We start from the raw sequence: 27,377 nt of genomic DNA on the forward strand, positions 1-27,377 counted from the left end.
GGACCACACGCCACAACTAGAGTCCGTGCACCGCAACTAAGACCCGATGCAGACAAAAAAAGAGCATTCAAGGAGCTCACCGCCTAGAAATAGAGAAAAGAGATGAACACAAATTAACCCCACAGATAGGAGTGTGGTGACAGGGCCAGAATACAGCAAAAGGGAGACGGACCGGGCCGGGGCAGGGAATGGCAGTGGAGGCGGCTCAAGAAAAGCCTTACAAAGCTGGTGAGACAGACTGGAAACCCCACAACTAACGGTAAAGGCGGCAGCGAGCCCACGATGTTCACATGTGCCAAGCCCGGGGCGTCACCTCAGTCACTCCTCAAAGGCCCCTCTCACCTCACACAGGTCAGATAACTTGCTTCAAGTCACTCAGTGACTTGAACCTGGTCAGTCCAACTCAAACCCCAGTTCTAGGGTTTCACCTGGCGGAAAGGAGGGTGAACGGCGGTGTCCTCAGGGAGCGCTATGGGAACGAAGCGGGCAGCTCAGGAAGCCGGTATAGACTGGGCGTGCCCAGCAGCACAGTTAGGCCCTGAGGCAGGGTGTGTGACAGGCTGAGAGACCCGGAGGCCAAGCCGTAGGCAGGGGAGGGAGTCCCAAGTGCCTGCCAGACCCCATCCTTGGAGGTCTCCCTCCTTGGGGTCCAGGGGGCCTCCATACGAGGCATGGCCCAGAGCTGGGTGGGAGGAAGCTCCACATGATACTTCAAGGGCCAGCTTGTCTCCAGAGCTGGTGCTGGTTAGCTGGCCAGAGATGAAATGGATTGGCACGTGGCATGTGTGGTGGGGGAGGCACACCAGTGTGTGAGGAGAGTGTGCCCAAGATTAAAAATAGGCCTCAGGGACTTCCCTGGTGGTCCAGTGGATAACAGGCCATGCTCCCAATGCAAGGGGCCCAGGTTTGATCCTTGGTCAGGGAACTAGACCCCATACGCTGCATCAAAGCCTGAGTACCACACACTCTAGAACTGGCCCTACACAGCTAGAGAAGCTGGCAGAGACCCAGCGTAACCAAAAAAAAGAGGCCCCAGGGAATCCTCAGATGGAATCATTCTTGGCAAGATCACCCAGGAGACACCACTGGGCATAGAGTCGTCAAGCCTGGATGCAGGGGGAAAGCAGAGCAAAGGCAGGGTGTGGTCTCAGTCAGGCTCCCTCTGGCCCTGACTGTTCTAAGAGGTGCTAGATGATTCCAGGGGTCACTATCTGGCTCAGGGGAGGTGGGGAGAAATTCTGCCTTCTTCCAGTCATAGGAGCCGGACTCTTCACCAACACCCAAAACTGATGAACCAAGAGGAGGAAGGGAGAGCCCCTCCATGTAAGTTCTGGGCCAGGCTCTCCCCAGGTGGTGGTCTCCCCATCATTCTAATCACTTGGGGAAAACTATGTGGACCCCAGTGCCCTCCCAGAGGCTGGGGCAGATGTCATTTCTCACGTTACTCCTGTCCTTGCTCCTGGCACTCCTGACCCTATGTTACCCCTCAAATCACAAAAGGATCTTTCCAATCCCAGGATGCCACGAGGCCCTTGTCTCTGCACCATTTCTTCTCCTCAACACTTCCAACATTTGGGGCCAGGTCATTCTTTGCTGTGGGGCTGTCCTGTGCATTAGGAGATGTTAACAGTATCTTGGCCTCTACCCAGTAGCACCCTCCCCAAGATGTGACACCCAAAATGCTTCCAGACATTTCCAGAACCTCCTGGGGGCACCCCCTCCCTCAATTGAGAACCAGGCTCTCAAAAGACCTGAGGAGGATGGACTTGGCAATGAATCCAGAACACAGCCATCGCCCTGATGGTCACAATGACCCAAAAAGGGCTGCAGCTCACACTTAAGGATGCAAACTTGAGTCAAATACATCTCTCCAGAAACCCTTTCTAAAAAGACCTCTCAATCAAAGTCTTGAAGCAGATACCCACTGAACCCCAAAGGCTTCTGTTTGGGTCAATATGACCTGACTCTGTTCTGAGCCATCTGGTAGAGCCAGCCAGGGGAAGTGGTCTGCATAGGTCCCCAGCTCAGACCCAGAACTCTGTGAGCACCCGAAGGAGGCTACTGTGAGTCACTGTCCATCCTGGTGCTATGGAGGCCAGGCCTCACCACTTCTGGGTGGATTTCCCACCTTCCCTGGTCACAACCTCTCCCACTTGTCTGTGTCTCTCGAGTTCCTAGAACATTTAAGATTCCTGCTGCTTAACTGGCACTTGTGTGGATTTGCTCTGGTCACTTTTAGCAGACTCATCCTGTCTCCTTGAGAGCCAAAGGGCTGGGAGGGTGGGACCATGGTTTTTTCCCCTCAGTACCCTGTATAGGACTTCCCAGGTGGCACAGTGCTAAAGAATCTCCTGCCAGTGCAGGAGACATAGAGACTGGGGTTCAATCCCTGGGTCAGGAAGATCTGCAGAAGGAAATAGCAACCCACTCCAATATTCTTGCCTGGAAAATCCCATGGATAGAAGACTCAGGCGGGCTGCAGTCCATGGGGCCACAGAAGAGTCAGACATGACTGCGCGACTGAGCACACACCCTGTATAGATGGACAACGTGTTGGCCAGAGGACACATGGATGAGGACTCCGGGCTCGCAGCGTGTTGCCAAAGGCAGCACCAGGTGACAGCACCGGTCCTGGGGAAGGAACAGCAGCAAGAAGGCAACTCTGCCCAGCCCTGCAGTAAACGGTGACAACACAGGACAGCCCTCCAGCCGGGTCAGGGGATGCTGCCGCTCTTCAGAGCTTGGGGAGCACTGAGAACAGGTGCCTGGTGGGAGCCCGACTACAGCAGGGAGCAGTGGCTCCGAAAGTGCAGGTTGTTAGTCACGGTGTCCCAACAGCAAGAGGAAGTCACCGTTGAGGGGGATGCCCCATTAGATCATGACTCAGTGGGTTGAAGAGGAGCAGGTAAGAACAGAGTGAGTGATGGCCCCCGCCCTCCAGGAGCCTTCAGTGGGAGGAAGGAGAGGAGGAGAAGGAAGTTGCCAACGATGGTGAAGAGGAGAGACAACAGAAGTTCATCCACCAAGAAGTTCAGCCAGAACCAGGAAACACAGAAGGTACCGGGTAAGAGCAGAGCTCCAAACCAGCCCAGATGGTGCCTCCCAGGGCTCAGGGCCTCCACAGTCCTGGTTGCACTTAGCCTGCTGGAGTGGAGCTGGGAAAGCATCCCTGCCACCAGCCACAAAAGAAAGCCGTGGACCCAGAGAAAGGGACCAGCAGGAGCCTGGCACCCGGGCCCCAGGCACCCAGTGAGTGGGGCAAGGAGTCCGGAGGTGGAGACAGGAGCAATTAAGGATACACAGCAGCCTCATCTGCTTTCGAAAAAGGCTCTGGTTTGGACCACGCTTGAGGCAGGAACTTCTCAGGGCTGGAAACAAGCTGTGGGGGCTGCTATTAAGCAGGAGCCTGGCCAGAGAGAGTGCTTCGCCTGCCACAGCCTCCCTGCGCCTTGTGAGATGTAAGAGCTACTGAGGATAGAGTTGATGCCCAGAAGCATCAGCACTCCTCCAGGGTGGGGGGCGTCTGGGGACGCTGAGGTGAAGAGCCCTGTCCTGACTGCAGAGGCCGCCCCAAGAGTGTCCTGAGCTCCTGCAAGGGCAGGCCTAGAAGCCACCGCAAGACAGTCAAGAACCCCTGGGAGAGCGTGTACCCCTTTGGAGGAACAGGACAGGACAGGAGAGAATCAGGGTGCTGCCAGAGGAGAGGCAGGAACAAGCAACTCTCCAGCTGGTTCCCTGCTCACACCTACTGCCCCAAACCTGCTCTGAGCCCAGCCCCAAAGGTCCCGCCTAAGGGCAGGCCACACCCCAACCCATGTGTCCTAGACTTTCTGCCCTAACTGGAAACCTGCCCCTTCAGGGTCCGGCCAGAGTCTCCCCATCCCAGAGCACCTCCAGGACCCATTATTCAGGTTCTGTCTCACTCCTCCATGTCCTGAATCACCCTGCTGCCAGTTTGCTGATTTTTCAGCCCCAGCCCTTGAAACCCCAATCACCAGCACCAACCCTAGCCCAGCCCTTCCTCTTCCCCCAGGCTCTGGTCCTGGACAGCTCCGCAGCCTCCTCCCTAGCGTGGATCCTGGTCCTTGCAGCCTGCCCACTGTGGGCACACTCCTGGCCCCTGTCAGCCGACCCAAAACCTAAACATCCTTCAGAACCACACCCTGCCACCCGGCCTGATGCCTGGCCCCACATCCTGGTGGCCTCACTCCCCACTCCCATTCTGCCCCAGACGCCGCTGGCCCCTGGCCGTCTTCCTGCTCCCCCTACCTGGCGCAGGTTTCGAGTGACCCGGACATCGTGCCAGGCGTTGTCGTTGAACTTGCCGTTGACGGGTTCCACCAGGGCTTCAAAGGCTCCTGAGCCCAGGTTGATGACGAGCCAGACCGCCCCGGATTTGAGGGACAGGTTGACGTAGTCGGCCGACTTGCCCGTGTGCAGCATCAGCCCATTGCGCTGCAGGGTGCGGAAGGCCAGCGTAATCTCATCCGTGCTGCTCTGGATCGGGTTGTGTGACAGGTCATAGCAGAAGAACTCATTGCCTTTGAAGGTCGCCACAAACTCTTCCTTGCCTGGACGCCACCGTGGGGAAATGGAAGAGGGCTGAGCGGCGTGGGCACTCCAGACCTCCCTCTTCCCCTCCAGCCACCGGGCATAGGTCCGGGGCACCCGGAGCCTCTCGATCCCAACTGCAAACGGTAGGCTCTCTCCCCTCCCCCCGCTGGCCCCCTCCTCTCCGGACCCCGCCGTCTTTGCTGTCAGAAGCAGCTTCCTCCACACCTATCTCCAAGGCAGGAGGCTGCTAAGTGGCTCTCACACTGACAGCTGACAATTAAGCTGCCACAGGGCCAGGCGAAGCAGACAGAAGCAAGCAGTCTCACCCTCTCCTCCCCCACCAGCCCTCCCCCAGCCACTCCCCTTAACAGAAAGATGAGGAAGAGAAACAAGAGGCTGCACCTGAAGTCTTCCTAGAGTGTCCCGCTATGGCGGGGCACCAAGGGTCTCCTGAGAGCAGCCCACCTCCCCCTCCTGTCTCTTTTCCGGTGATGGCCATTCTCACTGCCTGGGAACAGTCTCAAGCCTGACCACCTGGGATGGGACTAGCAGCCTGCTTCATAGCACTGAGCAAATGGAGAGAATGGGGTGGGGGGGCAGGGGGAAGACACACAGGAGGGCGATGCAGGTGACAGATGTGCCAGGGAACAGGGGCAGAGCTTACACAGAAGGCCACTGTGATGGCTGTCACCATCCCCGCCAACTTCCTAGTCCAACCTGAGAGGACAGTGCTGACAGGTCCTAGATGGAGAGCCTCCAAGGGTGGCCAGAGGGCAGGTGTAGGGACCCTGTGTGCCAGGAGATGGCTGGAGGCAAGATACAGGGGCAGACCTGGCTCATGTGTGTGTGTGTGTGTGTGTACACCCAGCACAAGGCTCCTTTCACTGGCACTCTTTAAACAGAAGTGAAAACAATTGGAAGGGTCTTAGGGGCATTTAGCATTCTACAAATGGGTGACTACGGCTTAGTGGAGGGAAGGTGGAGTCCCAACCCTACACCTTCACAAGCCAGAGCCCACATCCATCAAGGGGAGAAAATGGGCCATGAAGTCAAGGGAGCACAGAGGACCTGGACTCTGACAGCGACTTGCTTCTCCTCCCAGCTGGGCCCACCCATCTCGAAGGGAGGGTGAACAAGACAGCCAGCTGAGGGCCTTCATGGAGGGCGGAGGTTCTCAGTACAGGCCCCCAGGCCCAGAAAGAAGCAGGGCATTCGGCCCTCAGAAGGCACCTGCCCACAGTATGCCAGTCCCCATCATCAGCACGGCATGTGGAAGCCAGGGCTCTCCGGGTGCGCCTCCTGCAGATGTCCCTCCCCTGCACAACAGCCCTGCTCTCCCTCTGGGCAGGCTGCCCGCAGACTCAGTCCTCACTGCCTCCGGATGCCAAGGCACCAGCTGCTGCCCCAGAGCCTGGCACGGCACTTGCTGCAGCTGGCGAGGCCCGGTTTCCTGAGGCTGTGGGGCAGCGAGGCTGGTGGGGCACGGGCCACATCGGGACAGCCGGAAGCCCCACTCTGCCCACCTGAGGGCTCCAGCAGAGAGGACCAGAAAACAAAGAGGAGGAGTCAAGGAGAGACAAGGAGGGAAAAGTAAGGAAGAATGGTGATGTGGAGGCAGGCCACGTAGAGAAGGAGAAAGATGGACCATGGGGGACAGAAGGGGTGTGGCGACAGCGCCGAGTTGGGAGCAAGAGGTGACAGGGAAGCAATCTGGATAAAGACAAGCACTAACTGGGAGGGGACAGGTGAGGGTGACGGAAGAAGAGGACCAGCAAGGAAAGGGGGACAGAGACCTCTAGGGAAAGGAAGCCAAGGCCTTGCTGTTTCCATAGCAACCAGGCCTGCTGCCCAGGCCCCGGCAGAGCCAGGGGGCTCAAGGACCAGAACAGGGAACATGTTTGACCTTGAGTTTGCTCCACGTCCTAGTCTCTCCCGAAAGCCCGGCCTCCCCTCCCACTCCCTCACCTTCACTGCAGTCAAAGAAAATATTAAAAAGAGAGTCAAACAGAAAGAAAGGAAAGAATAAGGCAACCACGTGGAAAAGTGATTGGAACAGAACAAAAGAGCCTGGTGAAAAGGAGAGAGGCGGGCCTAGAGCTGGACCCCGGCTGCCAAGGCAAAGTGGAGAAACGAGGCCATTCCTCGACTCTTCCGGGCTCTGCTCCGGTCTCCTGGGAGAGGATCCAGAGTAAACCTGTCCTCCACTGCCTGCCACCGCCAGAGACCTAGCAGGCCAGGGATGGGAAGAAGCTTGGGGCAGCCAGAGGAAACCCGGAAGAATTGGAGGACAGCGACGGAGAAGAGGAGTAAATGTGAATCAGAAAACACAAGAACGGTGGGAAGGACAGAGACCGCCCTGGAGTGGGGAGGAAGCAGCAGGACCTCTTGGGATTGGTGGGGATGAGGGGGTGGTCTGTCAGGTAAGGATGTGGGGGTCACCCTGCCCACTGAACACCCAAGAGCACGAAGGAGATCTGAAAGGAGCGGGACCTGAAACAGCAGGGGGCGCTCGCTCCCATCCCACCATGTGGACGCCCCGGAACTACAACTCCCAGCAGCACCTGAACATTACGGCTCCTAACCATCCCTGGCACAGAGAAGCGGTCACTGCTGACACTCGTTTGTCTCCCAGGGTAGGGGAAGTGGAGCTCCACCAGTGACCCCAGTCAAGCTGGATGTGGCTAGAGACCAGTTGTTGTGGTCCTGGACCTCTAAAGGCCATGAGGGGCAGAGCAGCCACCTCCTTTTCAGGCCCTGCTCAAAGCCCTCCTCTGGGAAGGTCTCCAGCCCCCTTAGCCCCTCCCTGCTCTCAAGCACTACAGCTGTCTGTTCTGCTCATTTGGCACTTACTGCCTAGTAACATCTTGTACTGCTCCCTTGAGAGGAAGTATGATGTGAAAAAGAAGACCTGGGCACTAATGCTGGCTCTTGCACCAGCTTTGTGACCTTGGCCAAGAGGCAGCATCTCTAAGGCCCAGCTTCCGCCTCAGGACAAAGGAGCTGATCGTCTCCCTACCTCCCAGGTTGCTGTGGGCATCTAGAAAGAGACTGGCCGGGGTGAAGCTTCCTAAACTGTAAACCATTCCACAAATAAACGACTCGTGTCACTGGGATGTAACGGTCTATGTGTGTATGTGCTGCCTCTCTCTCCATCAATGAATAAATTAACTCCTCTGCACAAAGTCTGCACTTTGCCTATACTTTGCATGTACCAACACTGCATTGTAGTTATTTGTTAGAACGTCAATGAGCCCCTTGAGAACAGAGCCCATTCACCCATTTAAAATAAATCTGCTGAGCACCCGCCTACATATGTGCCAGGAGCCATGGAAAGCACCAGGGGTATATGAATGAAAACACCCAATCACTGTCCTCAGGGAGCTCGGTTGAGAGGGGGAGGCAACCAGGTAAAGTGACAGTTACGATGCCGTGTGGCGAGTGATATAATGAATGTGCAGACAAGGGAACGCTGCGCAGAGTCTGGGGTTTGCCGAGGGAACTTGGGGGAGACTTCCAGTGCGGGTGGCCTAGCTGCTTTTTCGAGAGTCAGCTGCAAGAGATACCAAATGGCTGGGGAAGAGGGCAGAGATGGCAGAAATCCAGGCCAACAGAACAGCACGTCCTAAAGAACAGGACTTGATAGCCGTAGAAAAAAAAAGATAGCCGTAGGGCTTGGCACCCACTGGAGCTCCTTGAGGGTTGCTTCCCTCCCCTGCAAACTTCTTAGGGAAGAGATTCTCTTAAGAGATAGCCTTTGTGCAGGAAAAATTGGGAGCTTGAAACCTACAGCCCTGAGACAGGATAAAGGGCCCCAGGCTGGCCTCAGGGGCATTGGTGAGGTCAGTTTCCTCATCTGTAAACCAAGGGCCACAAGCCCTTCCACCTGGGGGGGTGTGAAGGCTCATTGAAGTGACACCTATGTTACATACCTGTTAAAAATGCCAATATCCCCACCAGAATCCCCCTGGGCTGACACTGAGCGTGCCGTCAGAATTTGACAGTTAAATGGGGTGTCGAACCTGCTGCCTAGCCACTCTCCCAGGGAAACAGGTACTCTCAAGGCATCCCTGCTCTTTGGCCTAAACAACTGCCACAAGAAGACATCTGTGTTCTAGAAACAGGTCATCAGGACAACAGGGCTTTGGGACAGAGACGAAGCTCTGTGGCCCTTCACGCCAGGGCAGGTACTGCGGGTGCAGGATGGACCTCAGAGCCAGTAGAAGGGGCGAGGCCTCTGTTAACTCTGCTGCCCTCCAGGAATGAAGTTGGCCTGCGGGGGTGGTAAGGGCTGGGCTCTCTGGGGACCGTGGGGTCACTGACCTTTTGACGGCTGGTGCACATCGCCGGCTCCTCCTCTCCCGGCCCCCCCCTCGGAGAACAGTAAGGACCCTACTGGAGAAGCAGAATTGGGGAGTCAGGCACAGGGGGCTAGCCAGGCAGTCCCGCCCCAGCCTTGAGGTGATGGAGGGCCCTTTCCAGGGCAGAGCGCCCGCCTGGGGGTACGGTGGGGGTCGGGGTGTGCTCTGGATACTCATTTGCTTCAGGGCCTCTGGGGAAGGAGCTGGTTGACAAACCAAGAACCACCAGCCCCAGGAACCCCATCAGACTCACAGTCACTGATTCCACCCCTTGCCCAGGGCTGGGGAGACTGGGATGGAGGAGCAGAGGCCTCACTGCTGGTGAGGAGCCCCTTCTGCCCGACAGCCTGCCAACAGGACAGCCCTCTGGTCCTGGGGGCCCTGAACGTCCATGGCCACTCTCAACCCTGACCTGCTGGGCCAGGTTCCTGCTCTTCCACTCGTGCAATAGCTTGACACAGCACCCCCTCTTCCAAAGCCACCTCAGTCCCCACACCAAACCCCTTTTCTGTTCTCTGCCCATCCTCAAGGCAAGCCTGGTTCTCCCTCCACACCTGTTCATTTACTACAGCATGTGTTCTCGAGGTTGCCTTCGTCCACTTCTTGGCCAGTTAGACTGAGGGGCTTCCCCGGGGTGGGGCCATGCCCCCTTTACTCCTGGTCCTTGCAGGGTGCCCTCAGCAGGGCTGTGCACACCCGCAGGTCCTGCCAGGCCGAGCTCACCGTGGGAGAGGGAAGGCCTTTCTCAGTTAGGACATCTCGCTCCCCGCTGCCCAGTCCCCCAACCCCGGGCCTCCTCTCCGAAGTCCCCGCAGGCACGTGTCACCACATCTGGGCCCCAGGCAGCCTTGAGCTCTCCGCCCACCCGTGACTCCCAGTGACGGGACCAGTGACTCCCATGACCCGACCAGCGACTCCCGGGCACCACAGCTACCAACAGCCCCTAGGAGATGGTTCTTGAGGGGTCAAGGATGGAGTTTAAAGGTCCCTGTCTGGGCCCTGACTCCAACCCCAATCCCCAGAACTAAAGCTAGAATAACGCCTGAGCTGTGGCCTTTCGGGGGTGGGGTTGGAGGTGGTGGGGGGGTGACTTTAGGGATCCTTCAGGCCTTCATCTATGACAATGGCAAGCCATAACCAGCATCTCCAGGACCAGGCACTGAGGGGCAAGAAGGACGTGAATCAAACAGCAAGGCCCTGACTACCCACCCGGGACTTCCTCCTTCCACACATTTCTTGTCATAATTTCACGTCCCTGAACCAATTCCAGGTCTCTACCACCCCAGGCCTAAATCCATCCCATTCCAGATCTCAGTCTCTCCCCACAGCCCAGCCTGCATCCTGTAGGCCTCTCCTGCCTACAGGCTAAGACTCTCACCCCATCTCTCTGGAAGGTGAGCCCCAACAGAGGACCACCCTGGGCACGGGAGCAGTGCCTGAGGGTCTGGAAGGGGGTCAGTGACAGGAAGGTCAGAGCTGCGGGATGGTGGTCAGGATGCCTGGGCTCTGTCTCCAGGTTTGCCGAACACCAGGGCTTTTAAAGACAGTAAGGATTTGGTCGAAGGGAGGCTAAAAATAGCTGAGCAGTCCCAACGGTACCACCAATTAAAGGCTGTGTAATCACTAGCGAGTCACTTCATCTCTCTGGGCTTAAATGTCCTCATCTGTCAAACAGGGTCAGGAGACATCCTCAAGTCACCGGGCGAGGGTGTATGGGCCGGGGTGGGGCGGCAGGGGGGAGCTGTGGAAAGCGGGCATCCCACAGCAGCAGGGTGAGGGGAATGAGGCTGCCTAAAATCCTCTTCCTCCAGCCCATGCTTTTCTCTTTGTATTTGGGTTCACAGAAGAGAAAGAATGATCAGAATGAGTGGAAGGAAATAAAACACCACCATGAGAAAGAAAAAAAAAAAGCAAGATACACTATCAGGAAAACGCAAAAAAGGTGACTGGAGACAACGGCAGGAGTTCAAACATCTCTTGATGTCAGAAACCAAGGTGGGATGAGGGCGGATGGAGTGAGTCGGGGGAGTTAGGGGAGGGGAGAGCACACACCAGGACCAGCCCCCCAACCCCCGCCCCAGCACCCAGTAAAATAAAGATATGGCAGAGGAAGGGGGTAGGAAGGCAGGAAGGAGGCGGGGCAGGTGGAGGAGGGGGAAGGGGGTGGGGAGGGGGCGGGGCCAGAAAAATCCAGGCGCAGGTTGGGGGCCATCCAATCCAAACCAAACCAGAATTTCAAACCATACCTTCGCTGTTTAACGTCAGGTGAGCCGGACCTTGGAAAGGGAAAGGAGAGAAAGAAATAGAGGAGAAAAAAAAAAGAAGAAAAAAGAAAGAAAAAGGGAAAGAAACAAAGAAAACACGAGTCATCAAAATCAGCCAGAGGGGAGAAAAAAGCTTTTGCTGCCACAATTTAAAAACCCTTTTAACTTGTGACAGACATCGGGGGAAAGCCCCCAGCCCAGAGCTGAGGGAAGGGGCCCCGATGCCGAAACAGAAGGTGGAGGGCACGAGAGGGGGAGAGAGAGAGAGAGAAGGGGGCGCCGGAGAGGGGGAGGGGGTACAGGCAGAACCAGAGGGAGGAGGGGGCAGGGAGTTACTGCACGGGAGAGGAGAGTTTGGTTTCTTTTTTTTTCTTCTTGCCGAAAAAAAAAAGGAAAAGGAGGAGAAGCATGAGGCTGGGAGGACTGCTTTTTCCTTTTTCTTTTTTTCTTTTTTTTTTTTCTTCCGGAAGGCGGAGAGAAAAAAAAACAGTCAACGAGAAAAACGATTCGGATGAAGGAGAAAATAAAACACGACACAAAAATCAAAGCCACCTGGAGAGAGAGAGAGTGTCCTGTTAGCATGGGATTGAGCTGGCAAGCGGGATCTCCACCCTCCACCCCATCCAACGAGCCTGGCAGAGACGAGAGGACTGAGGCATGAGGAGCCTGGGCCTGGACAGCCTCTCCCACCAAAGGGGGCGGTGGAAAAGCCTCTATCCGGGCCCCATCCCCCAAGCTGCACCCTCCAAAGCCTCGGAATGGGTAGCAGGTACCTTGACACCCAGGTTCTGCGAGAACACTGGGGCTCAGGAGGACAGACAGCAGCAGCAGGTAGGAGGAAGCAGAATCTAAGGGCATGCTGGATCAGGAAGGGGGTCTTGGGACTTCTTTGGTGGTCCAGTGGCTAAAACGCCACACTTCTGCTGCAGGAGGCCCCAGGTAGTCGGGAAACTAAAATCCCACATGCCCTGGGGCGTGGCCAAAAAATTAAATAAAGAATGGGGGTCTGGGACCTTCCATGGGGAGGCCTGGGAGGCTAGGCCAGCACCCTTGGACAGCAAAGACAAAAGAGGATAGCCAAGACCCCCGGGAGGGAGCTCCCTGAGAGGTCAACACACCTCATTCAAAACTATTTTATGAAAAAAAACAAAAACCTATTCTATGGATCCTCTTTCTCCAGCCAGGTCCCCTCTGAGGGGACCCAAAAACTGAATTTTGGAAATGGGAAACACCAGCCCTACATCCAAGACTGAGAGCAAGATTGGTTGGGATTTTTTTCAGAGTCGCCTTGGTCCCTTGAGAGAGCCTTGTCAGCTCTGATTTGGGGGACCCCTCAGCCTCGGGGGGAGAGATTCTGGCCCACTCGACCAGTACCCCAGTCCCTGAAAGGCACCAGTCAAGGAAAACTCCCCTCCAGAGAGGCTAGCAGCACCAGGTCCCACAGCTGAGCTGAGACCCCAGGGCTCTCCCAGACAACCATTCAGCCCCACCAACCTCCGCCCTCACCTCCCCATCCCTGCACCTGCCGGATTTGGCCAAGAGAGAGTGGGGAAGGAATGGCCCTGCAGCACCGCATCGCCCTTAGAAACCATCCTGGGGGCTGGGATCATAAGATGTGAGCCCTGGAGGCAGAAAGGCAGGACCAGGACAGCTGTCTCTGGGGCAAGGCTGAGGGTTAGGATGCCTGGGTTCCAAAAAGAAAAATAGCAAAAAGGCCAGAAGGGCACGGCCGAGGGCCAAGAGCCTGGGCCCTGCGGAAGATGGGCGAATGGTTCCTGCTGCCCGCCTCTAGTCTCAGGCGCATGGGTGTCTCCCCACCTCTGGGTCTGAGGCCAGCTGGGGGAGAGCACAGCTGCTGAGGGCTGCCTCCAGACAGAAGAGTTCCTGGGGAGACACAGGTTTCATCCACAAAAACTGGAGGGAACCCAAATATTTGGACCGAGTCTCACTCCTTGCTCCGAATGCCCCCACCACTGTTTCCCCCAAACTACCATCTTCTTCCAAACCCCCTACATGCAGAACCCAGACCCGGGGCCCTAGACCCTCATCCAGCTCTTGCAGGCCCAAGAGCTGAGTGCCCTGTGAACCCTGCTTCTGTCCCCACAGGCCTGCACTACTGCTGGGGGCAGTGGCTTCTCCGCCTCACAGACCCTTGCACTGCCCGGCTCCCCGCCAGCCTCATTAGCATGCGGCACTCTCCTCTGTCACCACGGCAACCAGCTGCTCAGCTCCCTCAGGCGTGACAGCACCAGCCATCTTGGGGAAGGGGAGGCCGGTTCCCTGCCCCGTTGTCTGCCCATCTACCCGCAGCTCAGCCCAGCCTGGCCCGAGGGTGCCCTCCCTAAAGCCTGCCTCCCCACCCGGCCTGCATTCTCTGCTCTCCCCAGGCCCTGGCCCTTCTCCTTACACCCCTCCCTGCTTCCACCTGTGGCATCAACCCCTCCGCCTGCCCCTGAAGAAGAGCCGGCAGTGACGGATGGCATTACTAAGGGTCCTTTCCTAGGGCACTTTGTCTGGCTGCTTCTGGGTCTCCTCTCCCTGCTCCAAAAGGCTAGAGGGAAAGGAGGCAGGGTTACCAGGATCCCCAAAAGGAGATACTTGACAGGAGCCTGGGGAGCAGGATGGCTGGGTTCCTGGGAGAAAGCTAGGCCTGAGTCACAGTGTCCAAGGGCCGGAAAAGGGGGTGAAGGCACGGACGACTCAGAAATCTGAAGGGGGACCTGCAGAGTCTAGAATATAGCGCCACCGAGGAGTCCCCCAGTCCCCCCCCATGACGCCACCACCTGCCAGACCTACTGCCCCACCCTCAGTCTCACCCCGTCACTCTCCTACCAGAACCCCAGGGAGGACCAGCATCGAAAGAAGAAAGAGGGCTACAGGGACAAGACTGGAAGACACACAAGCAGCCACATCACAGAGACACAGAGGCATCACATCCCTGCGTGTGTACACGCACACACACACACATAATACATACACACACAGAGCCACAGACACACACCCCTGCCCAACCACTGACATGCAGGAGCACGCAAGGCCTCATCCAGACCAGCAGGCCACCATGGTGTCCCCAAGAGACGGCTCAGTCCCCACTGTCCCCACAACCCAGCTTCTCTCTCGTCCCTCTAGTCTACTTGTTTGGAGAACTGGTCCCTATTTTCCCCCCTTCAGTTCCAGGCCACTGCTCCTCCCCAACCAGCCCTCCGGCTTCTTCTCCTGGCCTGGCTGTTCCCTCGCCCGCTTCCCCCCTTTCTGCCCCTCCCTGCGCTGCCTCCTTCCTCTTCCTGCCTCTGCTAGCCTCCCCTCCTTCCTCTGGTCTATCTGCCCCCTCCCCACAGGCTCTCTCCTCCACCCTTTCCCCCTCTTCCTCTTGCCTCTCTCCCTTTGTTCCGGAGGAGACATGACATCAAGAGCAAGTAAAAGTCACATCAGCACTAAATCTTATCTCCAGCCCTCAGAAGGCTGTGTCCATGCAAACACACACTCTCTCTCTCTCTCTCACACACACACACACACAGGTAAACACTGACGCAGGGAGAGGTAGACCCAGACAGGACAGATGCAGACACAGATGCAGACACTTCTACAGAGGTTCCAGAGACATGGGCCACACAGACAGGACGCTGGAGGGGCACACAGCTCCGCACACACTCAGATGCGTACACAAGTGTACATGTACAGACGTGCACACAGATATAACAGAGCTGCATGAACACATGGGCACACAGGTTCACATACACACACGCATGCACACATGGGTGCCTGCCTACAGGGATCAGGGGACCTGAGGACACTCAAGGAGAAGGGACATCAGGGAGAGAGACAAGCCAAACGTGGACATCACGAGGGAAAGTGGATTCCAGCCCCACACTCAGCCAAGGCCCCCTTGCCTTCTTTCTGCCCCAGTCTCCCGCATCCAGGGCAGGGTGGGCTGCCCACATGCTTCCCACTCCCGCTGCTCCAGGAAGAAAGTATGGGACAGGTTTGGTGACCGGGATCCTCTCTCCCTCCCAGCCCACTGCCAGCCCTCCTGTGGGGGCCACGTGAGCTCTACTGCAGCCCTGCCTTCAAGCCTGGGCCATCCAACCCAGTCTTTTCTCCCTGATCTGGTCCACCCAAAGAAGAAAAAGAAACATGGAAAAGCACAGTGAGAGGAGAAGGTTCAGAGAATGACAGGAACCCAGAGGGAGCCCGGGGAAGGACAGAAACAAAGAAAGAAGTCCAGGAACAAGGCCCTGGAGAAAAAGAGAGGCAGAGACAAAAACCAGAAAGAGAGAAAAGGCAAATGAAGCAGAAGACAGGGAAAGAATGGACAGAGACCCTGAAGCGAGGCACGCTCCGTGCCCTTTCCTGGGCCTGGGCTGAAGGAAGAAGCAGACCACCCTACCTACTCATGCCAGCCCGGGGGACAGGGGACTGCAAGTGCGTCAGAGAGGAGAAACGGCCACCCAGCCCACACCCCCTGACCCAGGGACCCAACTCCCCACCCATGGCCTGCACTCTTCAGACCCTGGAGCAAATTCTACCCGAGCACCACCCCGAGGCCCTGGAAGTATGGCCCTTCTACGCTTCCTCCCCTGGGCTGAGCAAAAACATATCTTCTCAGTCATTTCTGGACACGTGTGACTCTTCAGCCCACCCCTCCAGCTCCACTCCCCATCTGGTCTCCTCCCAGGGCGGAAGACAGGCCGGTGGGCAGAAGTACTGAGGACAGGCCGTGGAAGGACTGGCCCTGCCAGGCAGCTCTCCCCAGCAGACCAGAAAGAGGGAACAGGTGAGAGGCGGGGCCAAGGCAGCCAAAAGGACAACCAGACATCCTTCCCTGAGGCCCCCCACACAGGCAGGGGAGGGAACCTCCAGGACCCCCAGCAATTGATCCACCACTCCCAATGACCGAGAGGTATCACTCACCTTCCATGGGGTGCTCCTCTGTAGGCCAGCGAGGTTCAGGAAGGGGAAGGCAAAGAGAGAGAGAAAAAGAGGGCCGTTAATGAGGGTAAGAAGGACAGGGCTCCAAACGGAGTGATGGGAGGTGGGTTCAAGGTCATCTAGCCTTCCCAGGCCTGGACACAAGTCACCCAACCTGGAAGGCCCCTGGGGGACGAGACAGAGACCAAGCTATTCCCTGAGTTGGCACCTCACGCATAGGGTCACACAGCCCAAGGGGACCTGAGCCTAAGTCACATTTCAGGAAACTGAGGCCCAGGACAGGGAGGCAACAATTCAGGAATCGGAGGCCAGGCCAGGAGCAGCAGTGAGGTGCCCAGCCTCCCCCAGCACGCTCCTCCTAGCACTCCACCGCGTCTCGGAGACAGACGGGGACACGCTCACGCAGGGCTCACCCTCACTGACACAGTGACACACATAGGCACTTAGTGATGCAGAGACATGCATAATCTCTCACACAACTCACACCTGAGGCCTTTGCACACTCAGACCCAACTGTGCTCCCCATCACCACCTTTTGTCTGTCTCAAAGTGCTGCATGACGCCCATCCCAGTCACTCAGCCTCTCTGAGCCCCCAGTACCTCTCCAGGGTGGAGATGGGTGGACTAGAGCTCCTCTGAGGCCCCTTCTGGCTCTGGTTCTGTGATTCTGAGATAAATGACTTTTCAACAGCTGGGTGAGGCAAAGTGCCCCCAGGTTGGATGGGCTACTTCAATGGTAGAAGGGGGTCAAAATTCGGGGGGCCAGACTGAGCCCACCCCTCTGGCATGCCACAGCCTTTGGGCAGTCAGCCGGCACTGCTTAGGGGCCTGCCTGAGCCTGTCCTTGGGGCTCACCTCCTAGGGCAAGAAGAAGGAAGGGAGGGAGGGAGCCGAGAGGCGATTCCTTCAACTAAGCTCGAGCAGGCTAAGCTCACACACACACACACACACACACACGCATAAGTGGACCCCAGGGTACATACGTGCATAGGCAAACAGCTGTTCAGGACACACTCATGCCCGCGTGCACACACCATCTCCTACCTCCAACCTCACTTTGTGTTATTGTCTCATCCGCTCTCAGGGGGTTAGGTAAACTCCAGAAGCACTCACTGTCATTTGTCACATCTTCTACCCACCCCCACAGTACACACACAGGCTCCATGCAGAATCAATACCCGCGCTGTGATCTAATACATAATGTGAGCTGCACACAGCACATCACCCCCGACTCCCTCCAGGGGCTGGAGACCCACCCCACCCCACCCCACCCCACCCCCGTGAGGAACACAGCTCCCTTTTTCATCTATGATCTATCATCTCCCATTTTCTAAACCCACACACACAAGCCTGTACGTATCCACATGTGTTACACACACACTTCTCTACAACATAGGACTTCTTTTACCTGGCAGTCGCATCCCCCAACAGCCATGCATACAATGATTTGCTTAAATAAACTGAATCACATGACATTTATGGCGGGGAGGGGAGCTGGCTAGGAAGGGGCCCCCGGGAAAACCCTTGGGCTCTCATGAGCGTCCCTGTGTCTCAGGGATCACTTCAGCCCCCATGTGCTGAGGCCCTGGCCAGTCAGCACACTCATCTCTCTAGCTCCTGCACAAACGAGCAGGCTCAATGTTTCTGAATAATCCAACATGGCAGGGAATGCAAACTCTATTCCCGCCTGCCACAAATCTGGGTCATGCTACACTCAAGAAGGTCAAATGACCAAGTATAGTTTGCTGCCTGCACGAGTCCCCTGTCTCCTGGCTTCCTAGCGAGGCACCTGGGGACTCATTGGCCTCTCCTTCTTGGCTACACTTCGCTTTCTCCTGATTCACCTGTGCCACTCACCTGCCATCATGGGCCCCTCCAGGCTCAGCCCTGTGCCCTCCACACTCCGCTCTCTTCTCCTGCCCTCCTCTGTGAGAGCTCACTTTCATGGCTGAGAGACCCCCAAAACTGTATTTGCAGCCCTGGCTTTTTCCCTGTGAGCCAGTCCTGCACCCACAGCCGTGCACTCAGCAATCACTCAATTCCTGACATTCAGCCCCGCTCAAGCCACACTTGACATCTCCACCCTCTGCAACAAAGTGCCCATTTCCCTGCCTTCAACAAAGGCACTGCTTTCAACAAATGCTTCTTTTTTTTAATTTTATTTTTTGGCTGCACTGAGTGGCATGAGATCCTAGTTCCCAGACCAGGGATTGAACCCATGTACCCTGCACTGGAAGCACAGGGTCTTAACCACTGGGATGCCAGGAAAGTGCCTCAACCAACACTTCTTATGGAGTATATGCCCCACACTCTGCCGGGCTCCAGAGATGCCATGAGTCCATCACACATTGTATGCCACCGCACACCAGCTTCCGGGCAACCCTCACAAGCTTGGTATGTTACCTCCCTGCTTTGCACAGAAAAGGACACTTGCCCAGGAGCACAAAATCACCTCTGTCTTTGCCCACTGCACTCCTTGGTCATCAGAGCCCCCACACTCACCCCTGACCCGGGTTCCTGCCTTAGTCTCCTGCTGATTGGTAGCCCTGTCCAAACCCAGCCTGGTTCTCTTGGTACAGATACCAGATACATCTGACTAAGTACCATCGTGATCAATACACATGCACACACACATGCACATGGGCAGAACTTCTCAGTGGCTCAGGTACAAACCTCTTCTGTGCTCCTGACCTGCCTTCAGAGAAGCGTGACTCTAGTGGATCACGGGCTGAGTGTCCTCCTGTCCACGATGGCCCTCTCCTCCTGCCAGCCTTCTCTGATTAGATCAGGCACCCAGAAAGCAGCCTTGATCTTTTTTTTTTCTATACCAATCACCAGGTCCTATCAATTTCAGCTTCTAAAACTAAAAGCTCAGCTCAACTCCTTGAAACCCTTTCCATCCCTTGATCACCATCAGCACAGCCCAAGGCCAAACCCTCCCCAGACCCTCTTATCAGAACACTCCTAAACGATCCCCCCCACGGCAGTCTTTTTACACTATAATTCAGTCCAAGCACCACCAAAGTGGTCCAACCAAGTCATGACCCTGCTTAGAACTCTTTAAGGTTTCCCAGGACCTACAAGATCAAGTCCAATCTTTTTTTTTTGGCTGCACTGGGTCTTCGTTGCTGCTCCCAGGCTTTCTCTAGTCGTGGCAGGGGCTAGTCTTCATTGCAGGGAGGGCTACTCTTTGTTGCAGTGAGCAGGCTTCTCACTGCAGTGGTTTCTCTTGTTTGGAGCACGGGCTCCAGGCTCTCAGGCTCAATAGTCGTGGCAGATGGTCTTAGTTGCTCCATGGCATGTGGGATCTTCCCGGACCAGGGATTGAATCTGCATCCCCTGCATTGCAAGGTGGATTCTTAACCTCTGGACCACCAGGGAAGTCCAAGTCCAGTCTTTTATTGTTTTACTTTGGGTTGTTTCTGGGGGGGCTATGCTGGGTCTCAGTTGCGGCATGCAAGAATTTTGTGCAGAACCTTTGTGGCAGCATGCCAGATCTTTAGTTGCATCACACAAGCTCTTAGTTGTGGCATGTGGGATCTATTTCCCTGACCAGGGATCAAACCCCAGCTACCTATGTTGGGAGGGCAGAGTCTTAGCCACTGGACCACCAGGGAAGTCCCAGTCCAATTTTCTTGAGAAAGCCCATTCGAGATTTTACCATGCCTCCCTCCAACCTCCCCTCCTTGCAACAATCCAGGCTCCAGCCACACCCCATTTCCCTAATATGCCATGTGTCTATACATACTATCCCCTCGGCTGCCTGAGAAGTCGACTCCTGCTTTCAGACTAGGTCAGTCTATGTGGGTCTGTGTTCTGAGCTGATCTCCTAGCCATCCCTCTTTTGTGCCAGTTCCCAAGATGTACCTTGGGTTGTTATTTCACTTATCGGATCTCTATTGCGATTGTGTTTCCATGTCTGCTTCCTGGCTGGACTGTGAGATCTCCAAGAGCAAGGACAATGTCTCATTCATCTCTGTGTATCCAGCTGCTCACACAGTTCCTGGCTCAGAAAAAGGCAGGCCTGTGTTTGTTGAATGAATAAAAAGTTAAAAGTGAACACTCCTCACTTACCCAGCACTTTGAGTGAGCCTGACTCTTTCCGTACACCATTTCCCTACTGTTAATACTTCGTCAATAGATACTATTACTCCCTCAGAGAGGTGGGGAGACCAAGGCTCGGAAAATGGAAGAAACTTGCCCAAGGTCACACTGCTGGGCAGAGGGGCAGAATCAAAATCGGAACCAAATCTGTCTTTAAAATCTGGCTTTAAAAGTTCTGATGGGCTGCATTCTGGGCCAGCAAGTCAAGATTTCTAGAAGCTGGTTTTAATCTGCAGTTCCAATCTTATTTCCCATAAAGCACACCAAGGACTTCCCTGGTGGCCCAGCCAGCACCTAAGATGCTGCACTTCCAATGCCTGGGTTCCATCCCTACACAGGGATCTAGATCCCACATGCTGCAACTAAGACCCAGCACAGCCAAATAAATAAGTAGCTTAAAAAAAATAATAATAAAGCACAACCATCTTGGTCTGATACACTCAACTCACATCCTCTAGACTCTGCACTTAGGCCATTTTCCTGGGGGTAAAGCCCTAGCCTTTCCTTTACCTCCACAAATCTCACTCAGCCATCCTTCAAGATCTAGCCAAGTTCTACCTCCTTCTTAAAGCCTTCTCTGATCATGAGGGTTAATAATCATAGTAGCATTTCTTTTTTGTGTTTTTTTTTTTTTTTTTTAGTAGCATTTCTTGATCACTTAGAATAGTGCCCGGCACATCATAAAGTGAAAGTGTTAATCGATCAGTCATGTTCAAGTCTTTGCAACTCCATGGATTGTAGCCCGCCAGGCTCCTCTGTCAATGGAATTTTCCAGGCAAGAATACCAGAGTGGGTAGCCATTCCTTTCTCCAGGGGATCTTCCAGAGCCAGGGACTAAACCCTGGTCTCCCAAATTACAGGCAAATTCTTTACCATCTGAGCCACCAAGGAAGACCTGAGGGTTTCCATTTGTTGTTGTTCACTTGCTAAGTTGTGTCTGACTCTGCGACCCCATGGACTGCAGCATGTCAGGCTCCCCTGTCCTTCACCATCTACTGGAGTTTGTTCAAACTCATGTCCATTGAGTCAGTGATATCATATTTCCATGTATTCACTTATTTAGTCCTCACAACAACACATGACCTCCATTTCACAGAGTAGGACAAAGAAAAACAATGCGATTCAGCAACTTGTCCAGGTTCACACAGCCAGCAGTTAGCAAACCCGAGATTAAGCCCAGCAGCTCATGCTCTTAACCATTCCACCCTAGGAGGCTCTCCTTGGGAACACCTACCTCATCTCTGGGATCTTACAGCAGTCGCTCCCCACCCAGCTCTCTCAGCTGTCCATCGCTTTCTGCCTGGAGCTGTCTTCAAAAGCAGAAGCTGTCAGGACCACAGGTTATTAGATGCTAGAGCTGACAGAGTGATTCCACATATGTGACCTCATTTACTCAACTTTCATACACGCAGGTCTTGACTGCCTCCCCAGAGGGCATAAATGGTATTGTCTTGGCTAACATGAATTCAGGATTCCGGCAGATTCATTATCAAGGACAGTGATGAAGACCAGAACCGAAGAAAAGAAACAGTGCTGAGCAGCCACAACTGACATGATAACAGTTATACATTAAAAACTGTTATTTTCTCATAGGGGAGCCTCTCACACCCAACCCAGAATCCGCTCTCTGTTAGTGGCACACAATTCTAACATGCTGGGGATGCTGATTTCCAAGTTCACAAACAGAGAGAGAGGGAGGTTGCTACCTGACAACTCCTCCAAAGGGCGGAGGTGGAAAAACTAGAAAAAGCCAACGTAAGAACACAAAAGTACAGCAGTCTGGCATCATTTCAGGCAGGGACAGACCTCAACAAAGGCAGCACTGAGTGACAGGCCGGTGCAATACCTGAGGGGAATCACGACAGCCTGAGTCATCCGGAAAAGGCTAAGTCACCTTCCAAATGTGCTTGGGCAGGCAGGGAGGTGTGCAACATACTTTTTAAAGATTTCCATCTGAAATGTTGTAAATGGTGGTGAGTTGCGTATTTTAATGGGATAATGCCCCCTTTTCAGGATGAGTTCCTCCCCGAGGGCTCCGGAAGGCTGAGAGTTTACTGATCGATTTTCACTGCCCTCTCTCAGTGGTAGAACAGCCGGCCAGCAAAGACGGGAACACCCTCATCACACACTGGCTGAAAGATGAAGCTGTAGCCCAAGGAATCCGGGGTGGTTACTGGTTTCGGATGAAACACCGTCCCGAAGCACCTCCAATAAACTAAACGCAGGTCATCCAATAAACCAAACGCAGGTCCACGACACAGCTGACTGATCGCCTCTCCTTTTCAGAGGCAGCGTGGAGAAGGTGGGAGCCCCCGGAGTCAGCTCAGGTTCAGATCCCAGCTCTTAATCTCACGGGGCGGTCATGCCTTCAACACACCCAGCAGACGCCCACTAGCTGTGAGGTCCTGCTCTCTCCTCCCTTGACTGTGTGATCCGATTCCCTTTCTGTTCTAACTGCTCCCTCCCAGTGTCTGCGGCCGCTGTTTTCCCTCCTTCTCCCAAATGAGCCCCCTGACGTCTCTTCACCTCCTCCTTGGCCACTTCATCTGACCCTAAAGTTTCCAATACTCTCTCCACACACACAGCTCCCAAGTCTCCACCTGCAGCCCCACCTTCAACTCAAAACTCTGGTCTCACATTTCCGACTGCCAGGACACCTCTGTCCAGGAACAGCAAGACAGGGCTGTGATCTGTAGCTCAAACCTGCTCCTTCTCCCAACTTTCCCCTCCCTGTCACCCCCACCACCATCCTTCTAACCAAGCAATCTGAAACCTCACCACCTCTGCCCCTCCTCGTGGGAAAGGCAGAATCCTACCGCTTCAGTCTCCACCAAGGCTCTCAGCCGCATTGCTGCTGCTACCACCACAGCCACCACCACCCTTCCTCGCCGCTCCCCAAGACAGCCAAGGTTCAGAGCCTCAATGTCTGTTTCCTGAGCTTTCTCCCACTGATTCCTCCACCGCATGATTCTGCCCTTCATACTGCATTCTACCCTTTGCTCCCAGCTTCCAAAACACAATTCTTATTTACACACCTGCTCAAAATTATTTTGTGGCTCCATTTACCAAGACTCTACACACAGCATCCAATACACGTTAGATGAATGATTTAAGTCAAAACCTGGGGAACTTCCTGGTGGTTCAGTGGTTAGGACTCAGTGCTTTCACTGCTGGGGGGCGCCTGGGTTTGACTCCTGGTCAGAGACCTAAGATCCTGCAAACTGTGAGGTGGGGGAAAACAAACAAAAAGCAACCCCAAGACCTGGCCTCAAGCTGCTTCTCCTGCTTTAGATCTCACTGTCTTCCCTACACTCTTTGGTGCCACTGTATGGCCATGATGTGCACTTCCCCCTTCTACACCGTTGTTCTTACTAGCTCCGTTGCTTGGTGGGACCTCCCCAAACCAAGTTTATTGATCAATATTCAAGACCAGTCTTAAATAGTATGCCTTTTATTACTAATCCCCCAACTTGGCTTCCCAGGTGGTGCAAATGGTAAAGAATCCGACTGCCAATGTAGGAGACCCAAGAGATGCGGGTTCTATCTCTGGGTTGGGAAGATTCCCTGGAGAAGGAAATGAAAACCCACTCCAGTACTCTTGCCTGGAGAATCTCATGGACAGAGGGGCCGGGCAGGCTATAGTCTGTAGAACTGTGAAGAGTTGGACACAACTGTGTGACTTTCACTTCACTTTACACCACTAATTACATACCAGATACTTGTTTAATTCCCACAACAAACATGTAAGATAACCATGCTTGTTACCATTTTGCAGGTCAGAAAAAACCAGTCTGAAGGTTAGGTATTCATGTGACTCACAGGCCTAGTGAGTAGAGAAGTCAGATTTAAACCTAAATCTGACCCTCAGGAGACAGAGCTTCACTGTCACTAAGCTACACTGCCTCACTGCATCTTGCTGCATATAGCATGCTGTTCATTTGCTGTTATTTCTTGAGCACTTTCTATGTGCTGGGCACTGTTCTAAGCATTTTATACAAATTAGCTTATTTAATTCCCATAACAACTCTGTAAGGTAGGTAGTACTGCTGTCCCATTTTACAGATAAAGAAATCGGGCAGAGAGAGCTTAAGTCCAAGGTCACTGCCCAGACAGCCCGACTACAGAATCTGTTCTCTTAACCACACACTGGGCTGCTTTTCATCTGCTTCCTCAGTTAAGCAGGCAACTCCCAGAGCAGTGTCTTCTCGTCTGACTCACCTACAGCCCCCAACAAAAAGTTTGTCACAAAGGAGGCCTTGACAACAACCTGCTGAATTAAACTGCCAACAAACCTACCAAATACACATGAGACCCAGGCATCTGTCTTCCTATTAACACACGCATCACCGCTGGTTTCATTTCTCTTCCAAGAGAGGTACACACCACACACCTGACGTGCCATCGTGTGCCTCTGCGCCCCCACTCCACTCGAGGTATTCCACACATACCGGCACACTCTTCTTCCTTGATCACTCTTCAGCTCTTTCTCCCCACACATGAATGACATGAGGAGGAATTCCCATGAAAATCAATGCAAAATCCCAGTCTACTTGATCCCCACTTTGGCAGACAGTCAGCAGGAATACACACACTCAGTGACTCATACTTAGCCCTGTCTTCAGTCACCTGTGGCCAGAACCCCAGAGAACAGAAGCCAATTTCCTAGCATGGGAGTTCTCAGTCAATGGGCCGGCCCAGACCCAGGAAGGCGGGAGGGTTGGGGGTGGGGGGTGTCCAAAGGATCCACCAACTAGCTGAAGGCAGATTGGTATGTCTTACATATAAAGCTAAAACTATTTTTCCTGATGTATATTTGATTAACCACAATGGCAAATATAGCATCAAAGCCATGTAAAAGCTTTCCTGAACTCATAGTAGCTTTGAGTCATCTATTTTCACAATAAACAAATATAAAAATAACTACTATTTGGAAGGGGTAATGTGAATTACTGACTTTTAAAAGTGTCTTCAATCTCAGAAAAAGTTGGGGATCACTCAAAGCAGATAAGAATGAAGTAACTGTAATTTCCAGGGAGGCTTGAAGACTCGGGCTCTGATCAGGAGCCAGACCTGTTCCCCTTAAAATCTTCCAACCCCAAACCCAATACCCAAGGGGGAGCAGCTCATTCCTTTCCTCCTTGGCTGGGTGAGAATGTACTAAAAGAAGTGTAATGAGCACAGGATATTACAAAACCTACCCAGGAAATAAGGAACAAATGTAAAGGGAGGGAACGAGGTCATGGGTGGGAGGAGAAGCAGGAGAGCTGTCACTGTGCCTGTCATCGCTAGATGTAATCAGAGTTTATTAGCGTTGATAACCACCATGCCCACAATACATATCTGAAAATATACACATACATAGTTCCACATACACATACAGCCTTCCCCAAGCATTATTCTATCAAATACTTGTTAACATCTATTCAGTCATCGAAGAGATGTTTATCAAACACCCACTAAGTGCCAAATACCACACTAGGTGCAGGGAATTCAGAGATGAATATCTCTACCTTTTTACCCCAGACAGAGCACAACTCCCTCAATGGATATCTCGCGCGCGCACACACACACACACACACACACAATGGGTTAGATATGCAGCTGCCTCTCCCAGCTCCAACAGAGCTGTCACAACATTTAACTGATACACATTCAACATACATACACATGCTACAACCACCCCATCACACACAGGTACCCAAATACATCTCAGACACACAACCACACAATGCACATTCCAAAGCACACATCTTGTATGGCTCACTAGGAGCCTCCGGCCGATGAATCCTTTCAGAGAATGAATACAAGGACTCTGGCTGCATTTTTCATACACCCAGGCCAGTTCTGCCACAGTGAGATCATGGACCAGTGGCTTCTCTGTAGCTCAAATTTCCCTTCCATCAAGTCAGAGGGGTGTGGTTCAGGGACTCCCCTGGTGGTGCAGTGGCTAAGACTCTGAGCTTCTGCTGCAGCAGGCTCAGGTTCAATCCCTGGTTAGGGAATGAAGATCCCACATGCTGCTGCATGATGCAGCCAAAAAAACAATCTCTAAAAAATAATTTTTAAAAAAATAGCATGGTTCATGCTATTTTCTTAAGAAGGCTTGGAGGGGAGAGATCACAGGGACCAGAGAATCAAGTTAAAGGTCATGAAAGATTCCTCATAAAGTCCAGGGTCTTACTGAGGTCTCCCATGAAAACACACGTACATGGATACCTACACATGCAACCACACCCTTACACTCACATCCTACTCACTCTACTAGGCACGGGACTTTATTTGCCAACAGACCATTCGCACAGGATATTCACACTGCCAGACTCCCGCACCTCTGCATGTAAGCAAACACACACAGACACACAATTTCACAGTTTAGGGAGCACCTGCACTCCTTGGAGAAAAGGCGAGAAGGTGCCAGATTGACTTAATACACACAGTTCCTGAAGATACATCCCACCACCTTGTACAAATAACTCCCAAGGGCCACTGAAAACCTCCCTTACGCATTCCTCTACCACAACTGCAGACACACAGTCAAAATACTGGGCAAAGTACAGGACTTCACCTGCAAACGTGGCTACTCTTGTGGCTCTCCCCAGGTCCTGGCCAGGAGGACACTACCCACAAAGCAGCCCCAGGGGCACACTAGTCTGTAGGCACACACACTCCTCAAAGACCCTACCTCTTGAGGGCAGAGACACCCACAACTGCTAAGCAGCCCACGGCTCCTAGGGGGACTGAAGGAGAGGGCTGCACACCTCCGCTCCAAACAGCTGTCACACCCCAGGGAGGAAGGAGGTGCCTATGCCCGGGCTCCAAACTGATGCGGAACCTCTCCCGGACTCCCCAGCCAGACCAAAGTACAACAGGGGCCTCAAAATCCCTCCCCTGCCCACTCCCGTAAAACCTCACCCCACCCCAGGCCTGGCGCAGCCACCGTCGACCTGTCCCCCCACCTTGCTCATCAAGGCCTCTCGCATCCCGGGTACTGGATGCAACCTTCCTTTAACCTCCCCTTCAAGTCCTGATTTCACACCCAGTTCCAGAGTCCTCACCAGTCCTCTCCAGCCCCCTAATCTCCCTTCCAAACCCCACGCTTGCGAGGGCTCCGATGGTCAAAACCAGCCTCCGCTTGCAGTCTCTCACCCGGGAGAGACGACCAGCCATT

At 54.1% G+C, this 27,377-nt stretch overlaps 1 protein-coding gene across 30 annotated transcripts in view; it reads right to left on the bottom strand.

Moving 5' to 3' along the window:
- Positions 1-27,377, bottom strand: part of NRXN2 (neurexin 2) — a 108,756-nt gene that overhangs the window by 69,995 nt on the left and 11,384 nt on the right. For 19 of the 30 annotated variants that reach the window (XM_070457588.1, XM_070457590.1, XM_070457585.1 and 16 more), the window contains exons 3-6: positions 16,088-16,105; positions 11,159-11,188; positions 8,875-8,946; positions 4,270-4,571 (exon numbers count right to left, since the gene is read on the bottom strand). In XM_070457588.1, coding sequence (XP_070313689.1) covers positions 4,270-4,571; positions 8,875-8,946; positions 11,159-11,188; positions 16,088-16,105 — 422 coding nt within the window. The remainder of the gene's footprint in view (positions 1-4,269; positions 4,572-8,874; positions 8,947-11,158; positions 11,189-16,087; positions 16,106-27,377) is intronic. The other 11 variants (XM_020891764.2, XM_070457579.1, XM_070457576.1 and 8 more) reach the window with 5 other exon arrangements.

The sequence above is a fragment of the Odocoileus virginianus genome, chromosome 28, assembly GCF_023699985.2.
Source record: "Odocoileus virginianus isolate 20LAN1187 ecotype Illinois chromosome 28, Ovbor_1.2, whole genome shotgun sequence".
Taxonomy (NCBI): Eukaryota; Metazoa; Chordata; class Mammalia; order Artiodactyla; family Cervidae; genus Odocoileus; species Odocoileus virginianus.